The sequence below is a fragment of the Eptesicus fuscus genome, chromosome 19 (assembly GCF_027574615.1).
Source record: "Eptesicus fuscus isolate TK198812 chromosome 19, DD_ASM_mEF_20220401, whole genome shotgun sequence".
Taxonomy (NCBI): Eukaryota; Metazoa; Chordata; class Mammalia; order Chiroptera; family Vespertilionidae; genus Eptesicus; species Eptesicus fuscus.
In genome coordinates, this window is record NC_072491.1 from 14047882 (window position 1) to 14071551 (window position 23670).

A 23670-nucleotide genomic window follows, 5' to 3' on the forward strand; every position below is an offset into this window, starting at 1 on the left:
ATCCCGAGTAGAATAAAGGAATCGAGAAAAAGCAAGCGAGTGCTAAGGGTTAATAGAAGACAGCTGGAATCCCATGTCTGCTTCTGCTGTGATGTGACTTTGAGTAAATATGGGAAGACAGTTCAATCTCACACAGGTATGCAACTGGAGATTCTACAGACTCCTGGAAAGGTTGCGGTATTAGAAAAAGCACCTTCCATAAGATACCTGTAGGAGTCTTAAACCATCTGAGTCAAGAAACAGAAACTGGTGGAAACCTGGGTAATTTGACGAAGCTTCCAGCCTCCACTGTTAATGTCCCCAGAGAGCAGTATGTTTTGAATGGCTTGATCATTAGGAATCACCTGGAATGTGTGTTAAATACAATACTTCCTTCCTGGGCCCCATCACCAGACAAACCGAAGGAACATTTCCAGTAAGAGGCTCCAGACTCGGCATCTAAGTACCAAATGACTGTTAAAACCAGACAAGTGTGGGAACCCTGCCCCATGGGGAAACCTCCTGACATTGGAGCAGACGCTGTATGTTACTCGGCTACTGAAAAAAGAATAATGTGCCACATACATGCTACTGGAACTTGGTCCTCTAAATGACATTCAGTTTAGAGGGGAATTACTTACAGGAAAGAGAATGATTTTGAAGAGAAATAACATCCCGTAGGACAGGATTAATTCTAATCACTTACCTGGGTGCCAACTGTGATATTAGGCATCGAAGAAATACCAGCACTAGATTTAGGCTTTTTATTTTTTGCTCTAGCTTTCTCTAACATTTTCTTCCTTTGACTGAAAGGTACTACACCCCTGAAAAGAAAAAGCATGAATTGGTCAAAAAAAGGACCCCAAAAAACCCATTAAACAAATCTGAAATTATACATATTATTTAGGCATTCATATTCCTTCTCCAATACTTTTGCTTCAGAATATTAACATGTTCAACTCATTCTTAAGTATAACTTGTTCATAGGTTTAATACATAACTGGATCCATTTTTATTAAAACCTTCAGTATTAAAATTTACAGAAAATTCATCAGTTGATATTTTATTATATTCCTACATATTATTTCTGCCAATGCAAACATACTGATACCTTAAAACACGAGAGAGAATACATTTAAAGTTCCTTTTAAGAGTGAAAGGATAACTAAGGTATACAATATTCATAAAATGAAATATTTTAATAACCCTTGAAATTACATTTTAAGTAACACTGTTGAATTAGAAAGTACCCTATAACCTATGCTTTCAATTATGTAAAAAAAAAAAGTACACATTTACGTATAGGAAAGAACGACTAAAATACTACTAAACGTTAACAGTAGTTATATCTTTGAGGTGTAGGAATGTAGGTGATTTTTGTTACTACTTTATATTTTTATAAAATTTCTAATGCACTAAGTATGCATTATTTTTACAAGCTTCTCTTTTAAGGTATTTTTAATGTTACTTTGCTGCGAAGTGAAACTTCCCTCTCTATAAAGCATTATCTTTTCCTGACCTCATGTTGGTATTTCACTACCCAAAGCACCTATTTATGCACATAAAGCGTTCGCTGAGTCCCCCTCCCGGTGATACTCACCACCAATATAAATTGTTTTCTAGCTGGGCACAGGTATAGAGGGCACAGCAATGTAAAGAAACTATCCGTTCACCTTGAAGTTCAGAGTAAGTCTGTGCAGTGTGCTCTAATTTAGAAGCCACAGAACTTAAAGTTTCATCCACCCATGTAGCAACCTAAAGAATAAAATAGTAAAGGTTTAAATAAAAACAAGTAACCTTTTCAAAAGAAATGTGGTCAAAACTTTATACTCTATGGGCTGGAATTCTAAAATTCCAGTTTTGAGCTAAATGCTAAAAAAAATTAAAATACATAATTCAGAAAAGGTTAAGACTAGAAAGTAAAATACTTTCTTCACACAAGTAAGTCAAAATAGCAGTCACTGAAATGATTGTCTAAAGCAATGTAAGGCATTAATTAAAAGCAAGCGCTTGCTCCAACAATTTTAAAAAGAATTTAATGTCTCTTTTAAAGCCAAACTGATAATCTGAGGCATAATATTCATACTTTCTCAATCTATAATATAATCTCAAGCTACAATGCTTTTCATATCTCTTTTTGTCAGCACTTACCTTGAATATTTTTTCCTTCCCTTAAAATAGAAAGCTACCTCTAGAGCTGGATTATAATACAGAGATAAACACACAACAAAAAGACTATAGTGGATTACTCTACTGAGGCTGAAACACTTTGTATATGTGGATCTACTTAGAAAGACAAAAGGAAAAGATGGGAAAGGGAGAAGACAATCAAGAAAATAAGAATAAAATGTTCAGCAATCAATGCAAAGTGTTTCATACCTTGTTATTTTCTGTAGCTACAGTTGCTCTTATGCTATTTGCAGACAGGAGAACTATCTTTTCATTGGTTAGCCCCAAAAATGTTGCTCGTGGATGATGCAATGAAGGATTCTTGGAAAGCATAAGAAAAATGATCACCATTTTGCATGTTGATATGTAGAGCTAGTCAATGTAAGATTTAATATAAAATACCTGTGCATTTCTGTAAGGCTCCAATTCACTCCACTTCCACTGATAAAGTTCTCCTTTACTGCTCACAGCCAAAAGCTCAGAATATAGAGCCCCAATACAGATGAATTTTGTCCCGTCCTATAAAGTAAAAATATCACAATGGTATAAATGTAACAGTTGCCAAACCTAATGGTTTGGATACAACATTACACAAAACCTGAATTATGGCCCGGCCAGCGTGGCTCAATGGTGGAGCGTTGACCTGTGAACCAGGAGGTCAGGGTTCGATTCCCGGTCAGGGCACATGCCCGGGTGGTGGGCTCGATCCCCAGTGTGGGTGTGCAGCAGGCAGCCGATCCATGATTCTCTCTCCTCATGGATGTTTCTCTCTCTCTCTCTCTCTCTCCCCCTCTCCCCTCCTTTCTGAACTCAATAAAATATATTTTAAAATAAAACCAAAAAAAAAAACCTGAATTATGTGAACACATAAACCACAGCTATGAAATTCTTTAGCACCGCCTGCAAGGCCCTCTATAAGGCCCCAGTTCCCTCCCTCTGGTCACACTGGCCTTCTTCCCGGAACCCACCCATGTCCTTATTCATCTTGTTTCTCTTGTGACTCGTTCCCTCTCCTCAATCAAGTCTGCTCAGATGAGACCTTCTCTGACCACACTATCTATAAAACCACCACTCACATATTTTATCTCCTTACTCTGCCTTCTTTTTCCTTCATAGCATTTCACAATTTATATTATATTAACTTGTTTATGATCTATCTCAATGGAATATAAGCTTTGTATTGTTTCCTACTGTATCCCCAGTTCTTAGAACAGTGCACACAGAAGGTGAAGCAGGGGAAGTTGAGTGTTAAAACAGATTCCCTCTCTGTAGGCTTTTCCAAGCTGCCAAAACAAATGTCGTGTTGGTTTTTAAGGTAAAAGTTTGTTTAGTTTTAAGGTGATGTTCATGCAATGAGTTGGAATGCAATTAAATTATACATCGCTTGGACAATAAATGTAAATAAACAATATCAATGATAATTTCTTTTTATTTGTTAATTCTCACCCGAGGATATGTTTCCATTGATTTTTAGAAAGAGTGAAAGAGAGAGGGAAAGACAGAGAGAAACATCGATGTGAGAGAAACAAATCGATTGGTTGCCTCCTGCACACACCCCGACCAGGGCTCGAGCCAGGAAGGAGACTGCAACTGTGAAGTACATGCCCTTGACCAGAATCGAACCCGGGACCCTTTGGTCCACAGTGTGGCACTCTATCCACTGAGCTAAACCGGCTAGGGCTCAATGATAATTTCTTAAACATAAAACCAATATGATCAGAGTCATGAAGCTACCCAGAAATCTCACCTCCAAACTTGCCAATAACATTTTAACTTGTACTTTTTGCTACTGGTCTATACACTACTTTCTTTGGAATTCTGGCTCTAAGGTATGCTGAACTAATGGTGTCTTTATGGTTTTCTGTCAAATTCCAATCTTATTTGGTCAGATGGGTTATAGTGCTCAGCTAAAAAGCCTGTGAATTCTGCCAAGATTTTAAATGTAATAGTAACAGGTTATGACTCAGAGTTGTACAAAAAGAATACTAATTTTCACCTTCTAGTTTACCAGTACCTGTCAGCCCCATTTTCAAGGCACGGTGGGAGAGACCAAATCTGAAATGCTCTAAGTTAGCAATTCCTCTCTTCCCTTCCCCAAGGGTATCTGAAAGTCATATCGACTCTCTCCATGGCTGCTGCATCAAAGCTTAACATTTCCCACCACACTTCCTTCTCACCCCTTGGTTCAAAGAATGATACAATCAGGCCAAGGAGGTCCAACTGGGACCCAACACTTACTAAACACATGACTTCAGGTAACTTACGCCATTTCTCTGAACCCATTTCTTCACCTCTAAAATGAGTGTATTAATAACACATATGGAGATGGGGAGGGTAAAGACCAAGTAAAGTAACATATAAAGTACACAGCACAGGGCCCAGCACAAGCGTCAGTCCAAGTCAACCATCATTACCTGCTCCCCTGACTTCATCTCCTACTCCCCCAGAAAGCACAAGCTTCCTGAGTATTCCCACTTCTAGATTCATTTAATGAAAAAGCACCACATCCAAGGAAAGAAGTGTCCTTCTCGCCTATTTAAAGATAACACACACACTGGATACAACCCTCTATTGTAACGCCAACCACCACCCATGCTGATCTCTCCTTCAATGCTATTCACAGTAAAGTGAATGATCACTTGGCATGTTTCACATTATCAGCTTTGCTTAACAGCCATAACAGCACCTACAACAGCTATATCAATGCCCATGCATTTAATCAATCCACCTTCCCTTTAAACTTCTATTCAAACCATCATCAGTTCTGGAACCTCTTCCCTTCCCTATTTATAGGTAACTACTTTCGATTGGTCTTACTCGGATCTTTGTGACTATTTTCTCCATCTCCTTCGCACTACCATGCACTCCCTGCCCCAGATTCTTTGTCTCTGTATTCCAATTATGTTCTACCCTCAGCCTAAATGACTGCACCCACTAGGGCACCATGCTTTTCAACATGTGAACCTCCTATGTCCTAACCTGGAGGAGCTCTCTACCCGTACAGTACTGTAACACTGCCGAAGCAAAGCCATCAGCTCCTCCAAAGCTGCCTCTCTCCCGCAGTCCCCATCTAAACAAATGACATCACCACCCACTCTGGGCACTCTCCTCAACTCTCCTCCTCTTTCAACAACCTAATGACTAGTGAACCAGTGGTACACTGGTCCCCAATTCCTCTCAAATTCTTCCCTTCCTCTGTCCCACGGTCACTGCTTTGGTTGAGGGACTCACAATTCCTTTAACAATTCTATCAGTCTCTTAACCGACTCTAGATTTTTCCTATTCCTTTCTTTCTCCCTAAATGCCAAAAATGTTCCTCTCTCTAAAAATAAACAACACAAAATCCCACCTATCTCATCAGATCACTTCTCCAAGAACTCCTCTGACGTCCTGGGGAATGCAGAGCAACATCTGAACTTCTTGGCCAGGTGTCCAGGACCCTGGGCAGTCTTGCTCCATCTTGCTCTTCTCCTCCCTGCTACATAGCAGCAACTCTGAATTCTCATTGTTACCAAACACACGGTGACCTTTCATGACTGGCCCATGCTCAATATGTTTGAAATGCTTTTGCATCTTAGTCAACACCGACTTAATCTTAAAAATGCTTAAATATCTTCTCTGTGAGTCTTTGCCAAATCTCTCAGGTGCTATTAGTTTTTCCCCTCTGGGCCCGAGGCACTGAATTCTCACCTTCAGTGTATCACTGATTACACTGTGAATACATTATGTGGTGTTTGAATGTTTGTCTTCCCCACTAAGTTTCCTGTGGGAAAATCATACTGTATTCACTTCTCTATTCCCAAAGGCCAGCTTGGCACATGGCACATAGTAGGAACACACTGACAATTGAATGGACAAATGAATTTAAATTCCAACTTCTTCAAGCCAATGCCTTACCAGAGCAGTGCATTCTGAGCAAACCATCCCTGTGACAAAAGCATGGCGCACAAGGCCCCCTCAGAACTGACTTGCCTGTACCCTTCAAGGGTGGGGCACCATTCCCCAGGATGGTAAGCCCTGAGTGAGCCAACCCAACCCTGAAGGCCCTGAAAACCCACTATGGACATACATGGATGATGGCACAACCACCAACCAAGGGAAGACAATGGAAAAATCACCAACTGCTTCCTGCCTGCTATACATTGTAGGGAGAGAAATACAAAACCATCAAATACACACAAGGGAACAGTGTTTTAGCTCCCTCATTTCACAATGTCATAGAAAACAGTGCTTTTATTGTTTTAATGAAAGACTAATAGCTGCTTCTGAACAAGTTGGGGGCCTGCTTCAACCCGACTGGAAAAGTGACTATGCATTGTTTCCATAAAGATGAGTAGTTTAGCTCTATTTAACAAAAATCAAATCATTAGAGGTTGAATCTAATTAGTAAATTTGCAACTGTCTGGATAGCAATAAGTGAGTCATCAATCAAATTAGAAATTCTTCCCCAAAGGAAGAGGGACAACTTAAAAATATGATGGAAATGAGCTCCTGGCCAATGTTGCTGGGCTGCTTTTTTTAAAAAATAAAAAGCAGCCCAGCAACATTAACTTCTACTCATCTATATTTAGTAATTTGTATTTTGAAAAGGTTGGCCTTTCTATTCCTAAATTTCTCCCCACAAAACTTGGTTTTCATCTTTTGTATTTTAATTTTCTTACTATTAACAAACACTAGTCTTCCCATTAAGTATGAGCTCCAAAAGCAATGTACTACGTATGATGGCTGAAACAGATGGAATACAGCACAGGCTATACTGCAATTTGGTCAACTGTCCTTATTCACACTTCAGTTCTCCCTGCCTATCTACTGTTCCATAGTACCCTCTGCCTGCCTTCAGTTCATTTTTAGGACCGTTTCTCTTTTTGCTCTTATTTCATTATTAAAATACATTTGTGACACACCTAGCTAACTTTTAACCGTTACCCTGGAAACTTCCCAGTGTCAATTAAAAACAATAACCAAGCCCTCTCCCCCCAGCTTCCACATGTGGAACCCTGCAAGGGAAGCAATATGACTGAGTCTGATCAATTGGTTCCAATAAGGAGGCTGCTCCAAATAGCTTAAGTAAGGAGCCAAACAGTATGGAGCTATTTCCTCTCAACACCATTCACAGAAACTGAGACTATATTACATACAACTGTAACTCAAAAGGCAGGTGGGATTAAATGTTCTGATTTCCCCTAGACTATGTGAAAATAGATCCAGAACAGCAGGGACATGACTGCAAATTAACAGTACTGACTTGCTGAGTCAGTCTGTTTCTTCATCACCACCACACAAAACTCTCACCAAGCCCCTCTCTGCGAGCTTGCTGGAAAGAAGGGATGTGTGTGCCTGCATCCTTTAAATGGAAAGAGGAGATGTTCGTGCCTGCATCCTTTTTTTTTTTTTATTGTTTAAAGTATTACATATAGTAATACATATATCTCCTTTTTTTTCCCCCATTGACCTTCCCCCAGCCTCCCCTACCCCCTGTCGCATGCCCTCATCTCACCCCCTCCCCCCCAGTGTCTTGTGTCCATTGGTTGTGCTTATGCGTGCCTGCATCCTTTAAATGGAAGGGTTTGTTCTGTGACAGGGCACAAGTGAAATTTCTATGTTCAGCTTCAGCAGAATTACTTAGCACAGATTTCTGTGTAATTTTTCTCCTTCCTCTCCCTTCAACATTTATTACACTGCTCTTACCTTTGCATTCTACTTTTAAGTCTTTGTTTCTACTATAATTGCGTTTTCCCCTTACAAATAGTCGCTTTAGATTGGTATACATACATATATAGCTACAATTTACACATTCACATATAGTTACACATATTTGGTTACACATTCAGCAACACAGAACTAAATTTTTAGTCTGAGAAAAGTAAATTGGGGGAAAAAATAAGACTGAGAAGTGAAAATGGAGCCATGTTAGATAATCACTGAATTGAGAGATTGCATCTTCTCATCGAAGTAACTGAATTATCAAAGCTATTTCCAGAAATGTAAAGTACAATAAGCAAAGAGAGAGAGGGGCAGGAATAGGGGAGAGAAAAAAGTGCTGGGAGGGAGGAAAGGGGACTGATGAGAGATTTGGGGGGAGAGACAGCATAATAAGAAAGTTGATACTTTCGGTAATACCAATCAGAAACCAGTATAAACTTGGCTAGTTTTTACATCAGGGACTGGATTTAAAGGCACAGATGTAAAACACTCCCTCCACTTCTTACTTTGTTGCATATAGACTGCCTTTTAATGTCCTATAATGCTAAATTATTGTAATTAATAATTATATCACCCACCACAGAACACTCTCACCCTCCATGACCTGTAGCATCTTCTTCTTTCTTTGTAGAACAGGATCTTGCCTGAACCTTGGCCTGTACACTTTACTTATATGAATTCATTTAAATTTAATGAAAATCCCATAAAATAACAACCATTATTATCCTCATCTCATAGACAAAAAACAAAGTCCCAGGGAGGTTCTAGAATTTGACCACAACCAGTAAGTGGCAGAGGCAGGATATGAACTCCAGGAGTCTGGCTCCAGAGTCCACACTTTTAGTTAATTACTCTGAGTGGCCTCCTAGGACTCCCCAAAGCCTTTTGTATCTAATTTTATCACTGTACCTACTTGAAAGTATCAATATCATTTTTCTGCCTTCCTACAAAATTCTCACCCTAACACTTAAGCAAGAAACCTATCACACTAAATTAAAACTGATTTAATTACCCTCACACCCCTATCTTCATGGAGTTTTCAACATCCTATGATAAATTTCAATTATGCTTTTATACTAGTTTTGACTTTTAACTGAAAGGGTAATTTAAGGCTATCTCAAACATTTTTCAGCTCAAGAATATACTATAAAGGCTTAAAGAAAAGAGAATATTCCACCTTTAAAGGAGGTTTACTAGCCTACAAAATGGTAAAATTTTGAAGTAGCTGTTCTTCTATGTGGGTGGTGGGAAAGTCAGTACTAATCCAGATAATATACCAATGGAATTGCACCCTAACTAAAAGAATAAAAAAAAAAAACTATAGGTACTAACCAAATTTATAATCTAAAAATAAGCTGGGATGCATATTTTTAGGAAGAATGAGAGACAGACGGACAGACATAGTGCTTCCAAGTAGTGCCTGCTGACATCTCCCTGAACTCTCCACCTCCCTCTCCGTTCCCAAATGAAGCCTCCCCCAAAACCTTCTACTCCTCGGGAATCACTGCCCCAATTCTGAAGAACCGCCATGGTCCTGCATATTGCCTGTTCCTTTATATGGTATTTACCCTATGCTCACTTACGAGAGCTTTGCATGTTGCCCTAAAGTTACCTGAAGGCAAGGTCTTTTTGCCCTTTATTAAATAACTCCATGTTATCTTTCTGAATGTAGTATTCAGCCCTGTATACAAGCATCTACTTGTATTTGTCGATAATTGATAATGCTTAATAGTTTGATTAGGCTTAAGCTGTTTTCTTTCCCTGAATTAAAATTTTTGATGTCTAAATGTCAATCATAAACTAATAAAAAGGGGTTCTTTTTCAGTGACAATATTTTAAATTAGGTGTTTAATAAGAAAGGAAAGTATAGCTAAGCTACATCTTGTTTCACATTCTGCTATTCCTCCTCATCAATGTCTTAAAAACCAAGGAAATATACTAAGTAAGGTCTGTGCAGTATCAAGATTTCATGATGCACTTAGTAACTATCTCTTAAAACAAATTGTGCCTGAAAACATGGCTACCAGTAAAGGCAAACCACTGGCTAAATCTAACAATGGGTACATTGGCCAGAGGAAAAGTTTGCTAAACTTGTACTATTCAAAATACTTTCATTAATCAAAAATAATAAATGATAAAGAACCTTAGGCTAATATGCATGCAATGGCACTCTTCAAGTGAGATCGTGAGTCTTCTATGACTCCCTGCCAATATGCAGACACAGCTCTAGTATGAGACAGGCAAGAGAAACAGGAAACACAATGTTCCATACAAACAAAAAGAAAGCCCAGGGTTTACACCACCTTCTCGCATATGAAGTGAAAGTTAAAACTTGGGAAATTTCTAGTTTTATGGAAATAAGTAAATGAATTCAACTCAGGGAAAATCTATCAGCTGCCAAGGAAACCAGAATAACCTTTTGCTTATAAAGAGACTGATTAAAATTCATGCTCCTTCTTGCATTCAAGTTTTCTACATGAGCTGAATACAGAAGAAGAAAAATGAACTATGTCAAGATTCATAATAACTTGAAAAATAGTTAGATAATATTTTCCTTTAATATTTCAAATTCAACTTCAAAGAAAGAAAAGAAATGCTTATCAGAAACTCCTTATCTGCTAGAGTTTAACCTTAAAATTCTGACCTTTTTTAATTTCTACTTATGAAAATTTCCTACCCAACTGTTTCTGGAAATAAGAAGAAGCACCCCAAAAGAGGTGAAAACCTACGGCTTCCTACAGGACCCTCTGAAGATGAATTACCCATCACTTAAGACAATGAAACCCACACACCATCAACAGGGTGCATCACTAGTGGCAGTGGTGGACTCTTCAAGACTCAAATCATCTTAACAAATCCTGGCAGCTTGCAGAGCAGAACTCCCCCAGTGCATTCCTGTTCAGCCTGTTTGTCTCCCACGGCATGTAGAGCAGAGGCTGCCGAATTCACTCCCATCCAGGGACAGCTAACTAGTCAGAGAAACACAGATCCTGATCTTGCCCTCACATGCGTGCTTGTATCCAAATGACCACAAACATGCCCTGCAAAAACGGGGGTCCACGTGACATTACAAAACAAATCTTATTAGAGATATACCATCAGTTACTGGTATAATTATCACCAGAAAAAAAGTCCTAAAACAGAGAAGGCTGATGTATTATCAGGAATCACCATTCTGATTTCTCTGATTTACTTCATCAAGTAGAAAAAAAATTGTACCACTGAAACACAGCTCACTAATACTACTCATGCAATGCCAAATAAAGATATCCTATATACATGCATACATATATATTTTTTTATTTTTTAATCCTCACCCAAGGATATTTTTTCCATTGATATTTTGGAGAGAATGGAAGGGAGGGAGGGAGGGAGGGAGGGAGAGAAAGGAGAGAAACATCGATGTGAGAGAGTCAACGATTGGTTATTTCCACATGTGCAACCCGGGTACATGTTCTTGACTGGGAATTGAACCAAAGACCTTTTGGTGCTCAGGCCAATGCTCTAGGGCAGTGGTCGGCAAACTCGTCAACAGAGCCAAATATCAACAGTACAACGATTGAAATTTCTTTTGAGAGCCAAATGTTTTAAACTTAAATTTCTTCTAACGCCACTTCTTCAAAATAGACTCACCCAGGCCGTGGTATTTTGTGGAAGAGCCACACTCAAGGGGCCAAAGAGCCGCATGTGGCTCGAGAGCCGCAGTTTGCCGACCATGGCTCTAGGCACTGAGAAACCAACTTATTTTTAAAACAAAACAAAAATATCACTGTGTGTGTGTGTGTGTGTGTGTGTGTGTGTGTGTGTGTGTGATATTAATAATAGTACAAAAGTCTAAAATAAAATAGAAACCTTTTTTTTGGGGGGGTGGGGGGGGGGAGAAAGGTGGTTACCAAGAATCTATTTAAATGGAAAGGTGGGGATTTTTTCCAAATACCTTATCAGGCCACCACTGCAAATCTTCTCCTAGAGACACTGGACTTTGAACAGGTGTATTTTTCTTATCCAAGTTTGGCTCTCCTTCCTTGCTGGTAGAGCCCCTTTCATTATCAAATGAGGCTCCGTCAAGCCACCTTCGTTCACGTAAACGTAAAACGGACTCACGTTCACGCAACAGCTCAGAGTCTCTCTCTAAGGGAAGAAGGAGAACTGGTATGCAATTGGGTCACACCAGTGGGATAAAAGTAAGCCACTCTCTAGTAAAGACCCTTCAGGATGCAACTAACAGCAGTTTATCTACTCACAAAAATTTAATGTAAATGTATTTCTAATAAGCCTGACATGCAACATTCAAAACATTAACTCTTTCAAGTTAAAGTATAAAAATTATAAACTAGTATTTTTAAGAACTCTGTAGAGGAAGACTTTTCTGAATCCCAACTACATGTTTTTATAGCAGAATTACTTTATTTTAAACTGCTACAGATTTTTTAAAAGGAATTTAAAATTTTGGGCTTTCATTAAAAATGCTTACCATAACTTTTTATTTATTAGAAATGTGCATAAATTAGAATTTCAACATGTTAGATACATATGTAAACCAAAAGTATTTGTTAGAATGTCTTCTATTATTTAAAAAAATACATATATATATACAGGAAAAACCTTGAAATGATTAAATCCATTAATATTAACTAAAAAAACTTTTCATAATCCAAGGCCTAGTTTAGAGTAATTTATAGGCTGGATTTTTATAAATGTTATTTTAAAATTTTTAAGAAACCAGACAGGCTTTTATTTTTAAGAATCTTTATAGACAGATTTTCTTACAAAATGCTTCCCCTACAAATTCTCTAACCAGTTTTTCCAGCTCCAAGTTTTTGATAAGAAAGATTAAAAACAAAATTAATTTGAGCCATACAAAATTGCCACCAATGCAAGTCAAAAATCAGCAAGTACCAGCAATTTCATATGGTTCAAACTAAAAGTAGTGCCTACTATGACACAGAATAACATAAATTAAAGGGAGACATTTACAAGGGGTTATTTGTGTTAGGTACTGAATATTTTAAAACTCAATACTTGATACATTTAAGGCAGTGAAGTATGCATTTTAAATTTTTTAAAAGCTATTACCTAATAGGTTCAGTATGTTTAAAAAAACCCATAGGTTTGTTCTTTTAAAACTGGTTTTTAAGTACTAGATATTTGCAACAAGAGCTTAATATAATATGGCAACTTCAATTTATTAATGATTGGTAAATTATATAGCTGATTGTTATTGAATCAAGCCGTTTTACATTCTGGAAAGTAAAAACATTGACTTAACAAAATTAAAATGCAAACTAAATCTATAACAACATAGACAAAGTCTTAATATTTGTATGATGATTTCAAAATCATCTTTCTAACCTCTATTTTACCTTCTTAAAATAGCACTTTATTAAGCTAAACATTTCTATATTTATTAATTGGCCAATCCCTTTCTAAGAAGTTTTTTCACTCTTTCATTTAACCAAGATTTAAAATTAACAGAATAATCACTTTAATTTAATCAAATAAACTAAAGAGATTTGTTTTCTGAATGCTGCATGTCACTATAAAGTAGAATTCTGCTTTTAGTTCAGAATCCATATAATCCTATTTAAAAATACAGTTGTAACCCTTGATGAGTATTCCACAATGAAGATATGATCATCTCTAAAGTATTGTGGCTCTTCAAAATAAAAAATAACTAGTTTTAATGCCAAAGCATCCAAAAAAAACTAATAATTATTTCCTCTACTGTAATATTAACAACAAATACAGCAAATTTTACCACTCGCTCTCCATACAGCCAGCCAATAGTCACAAAGAAAGAAATGCAAAATTACCTCGAGAGGAGCCTAGCCTGGAAAGTGATGAGCGACGAAATGAAGGGTAACCGAAATAACTAATGTCTTCAGAAAACATGGCATCCGCGTCAATAATGACACTTGGGTGGGCAGAATGAATGTCAGCATCAAGAAGAGACATAAGATCCTCTACAAAACAGAAACAAATAAAAATGAAGCAGATATAGAGAAAACATCTGCGGACCATTGAAAGATCTCTGCAAATTAAAACAGATTAAAATCCGAAACTGACATAACCTGAGAGAAAAAAAGCAGTCACTACCTAGGAAATAAAGTGAATATTCTTAACAAATAGTTTAAGGAACAAAACTGCATGTCTGCCTATTTGTGCTACCTACTAATAATCACAAAATAAAATTTCTATTTAAGATACTTGTGACATCACAGAGATAATACAGTCAAAATTTAAATGCAGTTAAGACATATTCAGTAATAAGGGCATCAAAAAACAATAGTCCAGAGTCATTTGTCAGCCAGTGATGAAGCCATGAACAGACATCCATTTCTTTATTGGGACCAAACACAAGTACATTTCCCCATTTTTCCTTAAAAAAGAATTTGTAATAAAAAAATTAAAGAAAACCACTACAGGGCCCTAGCCGGGTTTGCTCAGTGGTTAGAGCATCAGCCTGAAGGGTAGTGGGTTCGATTCCAACCAAAGGCACGTACCTTGGTTGCAGGCTCCTCCCCGGCCCAGGCCCTGGTCGGGGTGTGTGCAGGAGGCAACTAATTGATGTGTTTCTCTCACATCAATATTTCTCTCTCTCTCTCTCTCTCTCTCTCTCTCTCTCTCTCTCTCTCTCTCTCTCTTCCACTTTCTCTGAAAATTAATGGGAAATTATCTTCAGGTGAGGATTAAAAATAAAGAACACTATAGGGAGGAATATCTACCACCACCTTGGAAATTAAAGTCAGAATACTCATTGTACTTTAAAATTCCATTCCCCAGTTTAAAAACAACCTTTCCCTTCAGAGATGAGAAAACCATGATGGGGTGATCCACCAACCTCCAGGCAAGTAGGATTCGCTGGCTGTGTCATCCCCATCATCTCCATCTTCATCATCCCGGCTAAGTAAATTATTTACAGCAAGGTTTACATCAAGATTTGTTCGCTGAAGTTCCCGAATAATGACACTTCTGGATTTGCCTTGTAAAACAACTTGGGCCTGAAATGAAAAGAGTGTTATTCTAATTCCCCTTTGATTAGATGATTTCTCGAAACCATCTTTCTAGGATCAATATAGGAGAGCAGTATTTCACAATTCATGATATGAGTCATGATTATAACTCACTATATTCAGTTAAACCTCATCCTTATGTTAAGTGTTCTACAAGGGCCATACCTGTGAAATCAGCTCCTCGGGGATGACGGAGGCTGGAATAACTGGCTGGGGCTGGCTGCCCAAAAGCCCAGACCCTCGATCCCGTCCTGTCCGAATCACTCGAGTCTGTCGACGGGAATCTCGCGCTCCAGCTGACGACCTACCAGAGGACCCTCCTCCACTTCCACCTACTCCAGAACTCCAGCGACTTCTAAAATTGGAGAATTTCGAGAATTATCATTTTATACACTCATTCTGAAAAGACCACTTCAGATCTCATTTTCATTCTCTTAAGCTAAGATAAAGCTATCTGCCAATGCTTGCCTTCAAAGCTTCAAAGGATAAGCTGACTCTCTTATTAGAGGCTAATGCAGCTGGGTGACTTTAAGTCAAAGCAAATGTTCATTTACCATTCCAAAAGCATAGGGCCATCAGGAAACAGGTTAAATCAACTCTGCCTGTGCTCTATAAATGGAACAACAAAGCCTGAATAACAGCACATCTGTTCACAACACGGTTTACTGAATATTTTAGGTCTACTGTTGAGACCTACTCCTCACAAAATAAGATTCCTTTCAAAATATTCCTGCTCATTGACAATGCACCTGTGGTCACCCAAGAGCTCTGATGGAGATGTACAAGATTAATGTTGTTTTCAAGCCTGCCAGTGCAACATCCATTCTGCAGCCCATGGATCAAGGAGTAATTTCAAGTTTCAGGTCTTATTATTTAAGAAATACATTTCATAGGCTATTGCTGTCATGATTCCTCCAGTGGATCTGGGAAAGAATTAATCACCTAGATGCCATTAAGAACAACTGTGATTTATGTGAAAATGTCAAAATAGCAACATTAACAGAAATTTGGAAGATGATCCCAACCCTCATTGAGGGGTTGAGGAGTTCAAGACTTCGGTGGAGGAAGTAAATGTAGATGTGGTGGAAATAGCAAGAGAACCAGAATTAGAAGTGGAGCCTGAAGTTGCTATGAAAATTACTGAAAAAATAAGAAAAGAATTGAGAATTTTACATAAACTTAGTTGATAAAGTAGCAGCAAGATTTGAGAATTGACTCCAATTTCGGAAAAAGTTCTACTGTAGGTAAAATACTATCAAACAGTATCGCATGCTGCAGAGAAATTGTTCATGAGAGGAAGAGTCAACCAATGTGGCAAACTTCACTATTGTCTTACTGTAGAAATTGCCACAGCCACCCCAATATTGAGAAACCACCACCCTCATCAGTCAGCAGCCATCAACATCGAGGCAAGACCTTCCACCAGCACAAAGATCACGAAGGCTCAGATGATGGTAAGCACTTTTCGTAAGTATTTTAAATTAAGGTACATACATTATTTTTTTAGACATAATGCTATTGCAATTAACAGACTAAGAGACTAAAAATAGTGTAAGCTTTACTTTCATATGTACTGGAAAACCAAAAATTTATATGACTTGCTCTTGTAATATTTGTTTTTTGTGATGGTCTGGAACCAAACTCACAATGATCTCTGAAGTACTGTGCCTGTACAAATACAGAATCAGTATGTTGTACAACTGAATTTATATGTCAATTATACCTCAATTTTTTTAAAAAAGGCAAAAATAACTTTATTAAAGACTTTAAGATTTAGTTACATGAATTTCAAACTTCTCTAAATTAATTCAGAAAAAAACTGTAGGATTTGGATACCAGAAAGAAAAAAATCTTAAGTTTTTTAACCCAAGAATGAGTCACAAAACCAAAGATGGTATCACTGAAATGTTTAAATAATATAAAACTGACATAATAAATGGCATTATAAACACATGTGAACACTTTACATTTTTAAAAGGTCAAGAACCTGGGTTAACTATAACTAGCCTGTGTGGGTTATTTTTATTATGGTAGCTCATCATGAGCTACAATGAGTTCCTGTGTAGAGTTCAGGAAAGTTTCCTCATCCCATCACAGAATGATACTGAAGACAAGACACGCACAGTGAAAGCACTCAGAGCACTGGCCCAGACCAATGGATGCCGACATCCAGCCACAACGTACCCCAAGGTGTTGCCTGCCAGCCTGCCCAGAGTCTCAGAACCTGAGAGAAACCATGGGGAGTCGCTTGTCCTACCGGGCCTTGAGGTTCTCCCTGCCCCCGAGTTGCTGTTCAACTTTGACCTGGGGAAAAAACAAGAGGTAGAACAATCACAGAACAGTCCCAAACTGTCTAGGAACAAGCCTGGATTTCCAAGACTCATTAACCTGGGACTTCCTATAGTAAAATACCAGCCTACGTATTCTCTGATTAATCCTACTAAAAACTTATACTTCACATCAAAGAGCAAATCTAACAACTTATAGCCCCATAACAATCTGGAGTTCTTTACTGGTTGAAACATTTTCAAGGTTTAACTACAGATGAATTATTCTTTTGATTTCTTTTTTTTTAAATTTCTTTATTGATTAAGGTATCACATATTTGTCCTCATCCCCCCATTCTCATCCCACACCCCTCCCCACACATGCCCCCACCCCCCTGTTGTCCTTAACCGCTGGTTAGGCTCATATGCTTGCACACAAGTCCTTTGGTTGATCTCCCCCCTTTACCCCCACCTTCCTCTACCCTCCCCCCCCTGAGGCCCGACAGTCTGACTCATGCCTCCTTGTTTCTGGGTCTGTTCTTGTTCATCAGTCTATGTTGTTCATGATTTCCCCTAGATGGCCGAGATCATGTGCTATTAGAAATACACTTATAAGAATCGAAAATGAGACAAGCAATAATGGTTATGGTGACAGGCAAATGAATCAGTCTCTAGTGAGTTTCTTTCTGGGCCAACAGTTCTTTTGAGACCCAATTTCAATGTCCAACAGTTCCTTATGTGTACATGTCAGCACTGATTTCTTAAAGTAATCATGCTTTCTTTAGAAGCAGTCAATTGAAATTCATCATATATTGTCCAGCAACCTTTTCTATATGTTATCTTACCTAATAGACAAATATGTAAATTGACTGTACCTCCGCTATGCCACCAGCCAATCTGGAGTGATATGCAAATTAACCCAACAAAGATGGTGGTTAATTTGCATACACAGGCACTGAGTGACAGGGGGTGTTCTGCCCCACCCCCAGTCTCTCAGGGCCTCTGGGCAGCGTCGGAAGGTGGGGCTGGAGCAGAAAGAGGCGGCTCCAGGGCCTGAGCGGAAAGGGGCTGGGCCAGAGCGGAAAGGCGGTGCTGGCAGCCAGGGAAAGGAAAACCCATTCTAGCACGAATCTTGGTGCATCAGGCTTCTAGTCATTTATAAAGACCAAAATTTTAAAGACCCTGTCATTTTCAAGTTGGGTTACTTGATTTGAAAATATTCCAAAGGAAAAAGGAAGAAAAGAAAATATGATCTAACAAGTTATTTAGATCAAAGAGCAAATTTGACTTGGAACCTACCAAATACATGTCATTATTCTTTTTTTTTTGGGGGGGGGGTTTATTTTCATGTCATTATTCTTGATCATCTACTCTGCTGCTACTTTAATGCTAGCACTTCTAGCTACAAATCACTGGAGTGCATAAAAATTAAAGTCAAACTACAAAGTAACCATTTCACTCTATTTTAAGTGTCTCATTTTCTGCAATGCTTTTTTAAAACAGAGGGCTACCAAAATCAAAACACAGGTTTAAAATAATACCTTGTAAGAGCTAAATATTAAATAGAAAGGACATATCTTTAGAAATATAGAAAGGACATACCCATCATTATTATCAGGTTTCCCCAATTCCAGTCTGTCTGGCTGTACTGAAAAACCAATCCTGCAAACTCTACCATCCTAAAAGCAAAGAAAATAGAAGAAATTTCCAAAGTAAAAAAATATGAGTTAAAATTTGAATTTATTCAATAAACAGATTGATCATGTACCTATCACTGTCAATTCAGAAAACAATAAATAAACTCACTTCCGGAAAGTGCTAACACCTGAGTTGAGGAAACGTGTTTTAAATACATTATCAAGAACCCAGTAAAAATAATTTAAAATATCTCAATCTAACAGAATCAGAGTAATGAAATGACTGGATATCAGGAACTTCTCTATTATGTTACTAATTAGTTTCAAGCTCTAGTAAATCATTTAAGCTTTATCTGGGCCAGAGAATTCACACAACAGGCAAATGGAACTGGGTGATCTCTGAAATAACTCTTGCAAGAAACTGATATTTTCCCTGGTTAAAAAGAAAGAAACCTAATGATGCACAGCTATATTTTAACTGTTTATTTTCATTTCTCTATCTTAGAATAAACCAATTACCTCAAGAAGAAAGGCAGCATGATTTGGTCCCACCACACACTGTTTAATAGTAGCCTGTTCCAATACATTCAAAGGGGGATGGCTGGTGAATAAAAAAAAAGTACATAAGTAAAATTACTTTGTAAATGGTAAATACATCTAGGGTTGTTTCCTTTTTTTTTTTTAAATCCAAGTAACCAAAGAAAAAAGGAGCTGGCAAAAACTGTTTTCAAAACTAATATTTACATATTTTAAAGCAATAACTGAAGAATTAACAGTTGTATCCTCATAGTCATTATAATTCCAGCTCCTTGGTATGCCAGATTTTTTTTAAAGCCGGCATGAACAGAAACTGTAATTCAAATGAATCCAACTCACAAAAAGTTGAATTAGATGAAAATATTCCTAATAGATGCTTCCTAAATATGAGTTTCTTTTCCTAATAAAAAAACACTCTTTTCAGGAAATTTTTAATATTTTACAGCTCTTACCTGTTTAAATTATACTTGTTCAGTTTCTCTGAAACTTCCCGTAACCTTTAAAAACAAAACAAAACATGAATAAAGCACATGTACAGATCCTTTGTAAATAAAACGATTCTATTCTGATAGGTACTTATACCATTATTATGGTGATTTTTAACAGTAGTATACATAATGTTTGCTATATCAAGAATCTTCTATATATCCTATCTAATAAAAGAGTAATATGCAAACCATCACTCCGCTACACTCACAAGCCACGCCCACCAGCCAATCAGAGTGAGTATGCAAATTAAACAAAAAACATGGCAGCAGCCCCGCCCCCCAGCCTCTCCGGGCCTGTGGGAGTCAGAAAAGTCAGGCGTCAGCACCTGAGGCTGGCTGCAGCCACGGAGACCAAGAAGCCACCTGCTCCATGATCCCAGGCCGCAGGCCAGCCTCAGAAGCCTCACGTCTGCCAGCCCCATGTCGTGGAGAAACGGAGAAACCAGGCCCCAGCACCTGAGGCTGGTGTGCGGCCCGGGAGACGAAGAAGCTGCCTGCCCCGTGATCTCAGGCTGCAGCCAGCTGGAGAAGCCGCCCGCCCCATGTCCGCCCGCCCCACGTCCTGGGGGAGACTGAGAAACCGGGCCCCAGCGCCTGAGGCTGGCTGCAGCCACGGAGACCAAGAAGCCGCCTGCCCTGTGATCCCAGGCCTCAGCCAGCTGGAGAAGCCGTTCACCCCATGTCCTGGGGGAGACAAGAAACCGGGTGCCAGCGCCTGAGGGTGGATGCGACCTGGGAGATGAAGAAGCCGCCTGCCCAGTAATACCAGGCTACAGCCAGCTGGAGAAGCCGCCCACCCCATGTCCACCTGCCCCACGTCCTGGGGGAGATGGAGAAACCGGGCCCCAGTACCTGAGGCTGGCTGCAGCCTGGGAGATGAAGAAGCCACCTGCCCTATGATCCCAGGCCGCAGCCAGCCGGAGAAGTCGCCCCCACTGCATCCGAGGGAAGATGGAGAAGCCACCCGCCTGCGGTCCAGGTGCCAGCACCTGCGGCTGGCTACAGCCTGGTAGACGGAGAAGCTGCCCACCCCGCGGTCCTGGGCACCTGCACCTGTGGCTGGCTGTGGCCTGGGAGACAGAGAAGCCGCCCACCCTGTGGTCCTGGGTGCCAGCACTTGTGGCTGCAGCACAAGCGAAGCCACCTGTCCACCATCCCCTGAGGCTGCAGCCAGCCTGGGCGCCTATGGCTGACCAGAGGGAGGGAAGCCCGGATCCCGGGTGCCTGTGGTCGGCTGGAGGAGGGAATCCTGGGTACCAGGTGCGGGCCGAGGCAGAGGTGGTTAAGGGCAATCAAGCCAGCAGGGGAGCAGTTAGGGACAATCAGGCTGGTAGGCAGAAGCAGTTAGAGGCAATCAGGCAGGCAGGCGAGCAGTTAGGAGCCAGCAGTTCTGAATTGTGAGAGGGATGTCCAACTGCTGGTTATCCCATGAGGGGTCCCAGATTGGAGAGGGTGCAGGCCAGGCTGAGGGACACCCTCCCCGCTGCCCCCCCGTGCACGAATTTCGTGCACCGGGCTTCTAGTATATATATAAAAGTCCAGTGACCAGAACGGCGAAATGACCAGAACAACCAGAATGACTGGTGGCTATGATGTGCACTGAAGCAGCCAACCAGCCTGATCTAGGCCCCAGTCGGCCCCCCACCCCTGGTTGGCCTGGCCCCCAGATCGGCCCCCACCACCCCAATCGGGGTGGGGCGGGATGGCCAACCGCCCATGGCCCCTACCCCCCCAATGGCCTGGCCCAATGGGCCCCTATCTGGGTAGGGTGCCGGACCCCACCTGTGCACGAATTCGTGCACCAGGCCTCTAGTGTTTTTATATTATATTTTATCCCTCCCTCCAAAAAAATCACAATTCTGCAATTCCCTTCCCATACAATCCCATTAGCAATTTCAATAATAATAATATTAATTCCATTTTACACATGAGGAAACTGAGGCTTCTATAGTTTATATAACAAAATGTTTCAGTAGAGCTGGACCTTGAATTAGCATCCAATGGAAAGCCAATTTTTAAACACTGTGCTATATATGCCAAGAAATTCTTGAATAATGTACATGTATATCATGAAATGAAAAAACATGGGAAGCACAAATCTATTAAGAATTTAATATAACGAGGCAGAAAAAGCCCATATGCCTAAGGGCACATCATTATGCCTTAAGCAGTTATTAACTGTCATATTCAATTTCATCTTAAAGGGCTTTATGACACAAAAATGGTACAAATTAAAACCTCAATGCCACTTCTATAAAACAAGGACAACACCTCCCATTATTTAAGAGTACTGAATATTCTTAGGAAAATCTCAGAGCTGCATTAAAAAATATTAATTCATATTATCTATTATATTGCTGCTTCTCTCAAACAGATCTGAATTAATATAATATACTATAATACCAATTTAAATACTTATCAAGCTACAGAAGTAATGTTATAAAGATGAAAACAAATGTAGAGATTTTAAGTTTGAGTCCATGAAGTAAAAAAAACACACAAAAAAACCAACTGCCTGGTCTTCCCAAACTTTGTCTCAGAAAAAATTATCTTAAAAATAAACTGACAATTTTAGAATGGGGAAAAATTAGGACAGTAAATCAATATGGAATTCCATAAACTTTGCTCTCTAAAAAGTGGCAAAAATACATGAAATCAAATTTCAATCACTTGTACTAACAGATCAAAATAGAATACATACTCAAAAATAAATCAGCCCTTGCCGGATTGGCTCAGTGGATAAGAGCGTCAGCCTGTGGACCGAGGGTCCTGGATTCTATTCCAGTTACAGCACATGCCCAGGTTGCAGGCTCAATCCCTAGTGGGGGGCATGCAGGAGGCAGCCGATCAATGTTTCTCTGTCATCATTGATGTTTCTATCTCTCTCCCTTCCTCTCTGATATCAATAAAAATACTCTTTAAAGAAATAAAAATTAAAATAAATAAACCAAACCTTACAGCCAGTTTAGGATTTAAAAGCTACCACAAATCATATAATAAACAGGCAATTCTTCTAATTATTTTAGTAAGAGATTCTAGGTGCAGCCAGTTGTCCCTCAAAGTTACTTTCTCCTGGTAGTTCTATCCTCTGTTCAATGCTGAGGAACATCTTTCAAACACTAAAATGTGTCCAGTATCTGACCAATACCAAAGCATACGCCTAAGCAAGAGTAACGTTCAAATGATGACATAATTTCTTTCCCAAAAAGTAGATATTCACTGGTGACTATTCCCAATCCCAAAGAATAGCATCTGATCATGTGTGATATGACCCCCACTAAAACACATTTTCCTTTCTATACTGTGGTATTACATTTAATTTTCATTAACAAAATGTGTTATTGATCCTGGAATGTCAAGGGTTTCCTCATTTACAAAACACACTTCCACGTCCTAAGACAAGAGAAAACACCGTAAGAGTAATGCACTGTGGAACTCATGAGCTCTGAGAAGGCTGGATAAAAATCAGGGAGAGAAACTGGGAGGCTCCAAACTACAAGGCTCCCATTCTGAGCAACAGCAGCCGTTAGAAGACTCAGAACAGAGGCAGGAGCGCTCACTCGCCTTGGCCCACATTTACTGCAAGTAATTTACAAAACTTTTCACCCAACTAGAGCCAGAATGTGAGAAAGGGCTAAGAAAGGTTGTACTTCCCCAAAACCACAGTATAGTAGTGACACTTTTAGAAGGTACTTACTGACTGGCTTACAACTAAACCCATTCATTTCCATATGTTTTTTCTCAGCTCAATACCATCTCTAGAGTTTTCACCAAGTATACAGTATGGCCAAGGGAGGGGGAACAGAGGGGAGGAGAGATTTGTCAAAGCTTTTTCAAAGCTGGACAACAACTGAAATTAAGAATTAACACTCCTTTC

At 39.4% G+C, this 23670-nt stretch overlaps 1 protein-coding gene across 6 annotated transcripts in view; it reads right to left on the bottom strand.

Moving 5' to 3' along the window:
* Window positions 1–23670, bottom strand: part of UBR5 (ubiquitin protein ligase E3 component n-recognin 5) — a 124792-nt gene that overhangs the window by 63844 nt on the left and 37278 nt on the right. For 4 of the 6 annotated variants that reach the window (XM_054708411.1, XM_054708407.1, XM_054708408.1 and 1 more), the window contains exons 2-13: window positions 19758–19802; window positions 19288–19369; window positions 18734–18810; window positions 17049–17168; window positions 15030–15219; window positions 14693–14852; window positions 13665–13814; window positions 11789–12000; window positions 2551–2667; window positions 2359–2469; window positions 1580–1734; window positions 686–803 (exon numbers count right to left, since the gene is read on the bottom strand). In XM_054708411.1, the coding sequence (XP_054564386.1) occupies window positions 686–803; window positions 1580–1734; window positions 2359–2469; window positions 2551–2667; window positions 11789–12000; window positions 13665–13814; window positions 14693–14852; window positions 15030–15219; window positions 17049–17168; window positions 18734–18810; window positions 19288–19369; window positions 19758–19802 (1537 nt within the window). The remainder of the gene's footprint in view (window positions 1–685; window positions 804–1579; window positions 1735–2358; window positions 2470–2550; window positions 2668–11788; window positions 12001–13664; window positions 13815–14692; window positions 14853–15029; window positions 15220–17048; window positions 17169–18733; window positions 18811–19287; window positions 19370–19757; window positions 19803–23670) is intronic. The other 2 variants (XM_054708410.1, XM_054708409.1) reach the window with 1 other exon arrangement.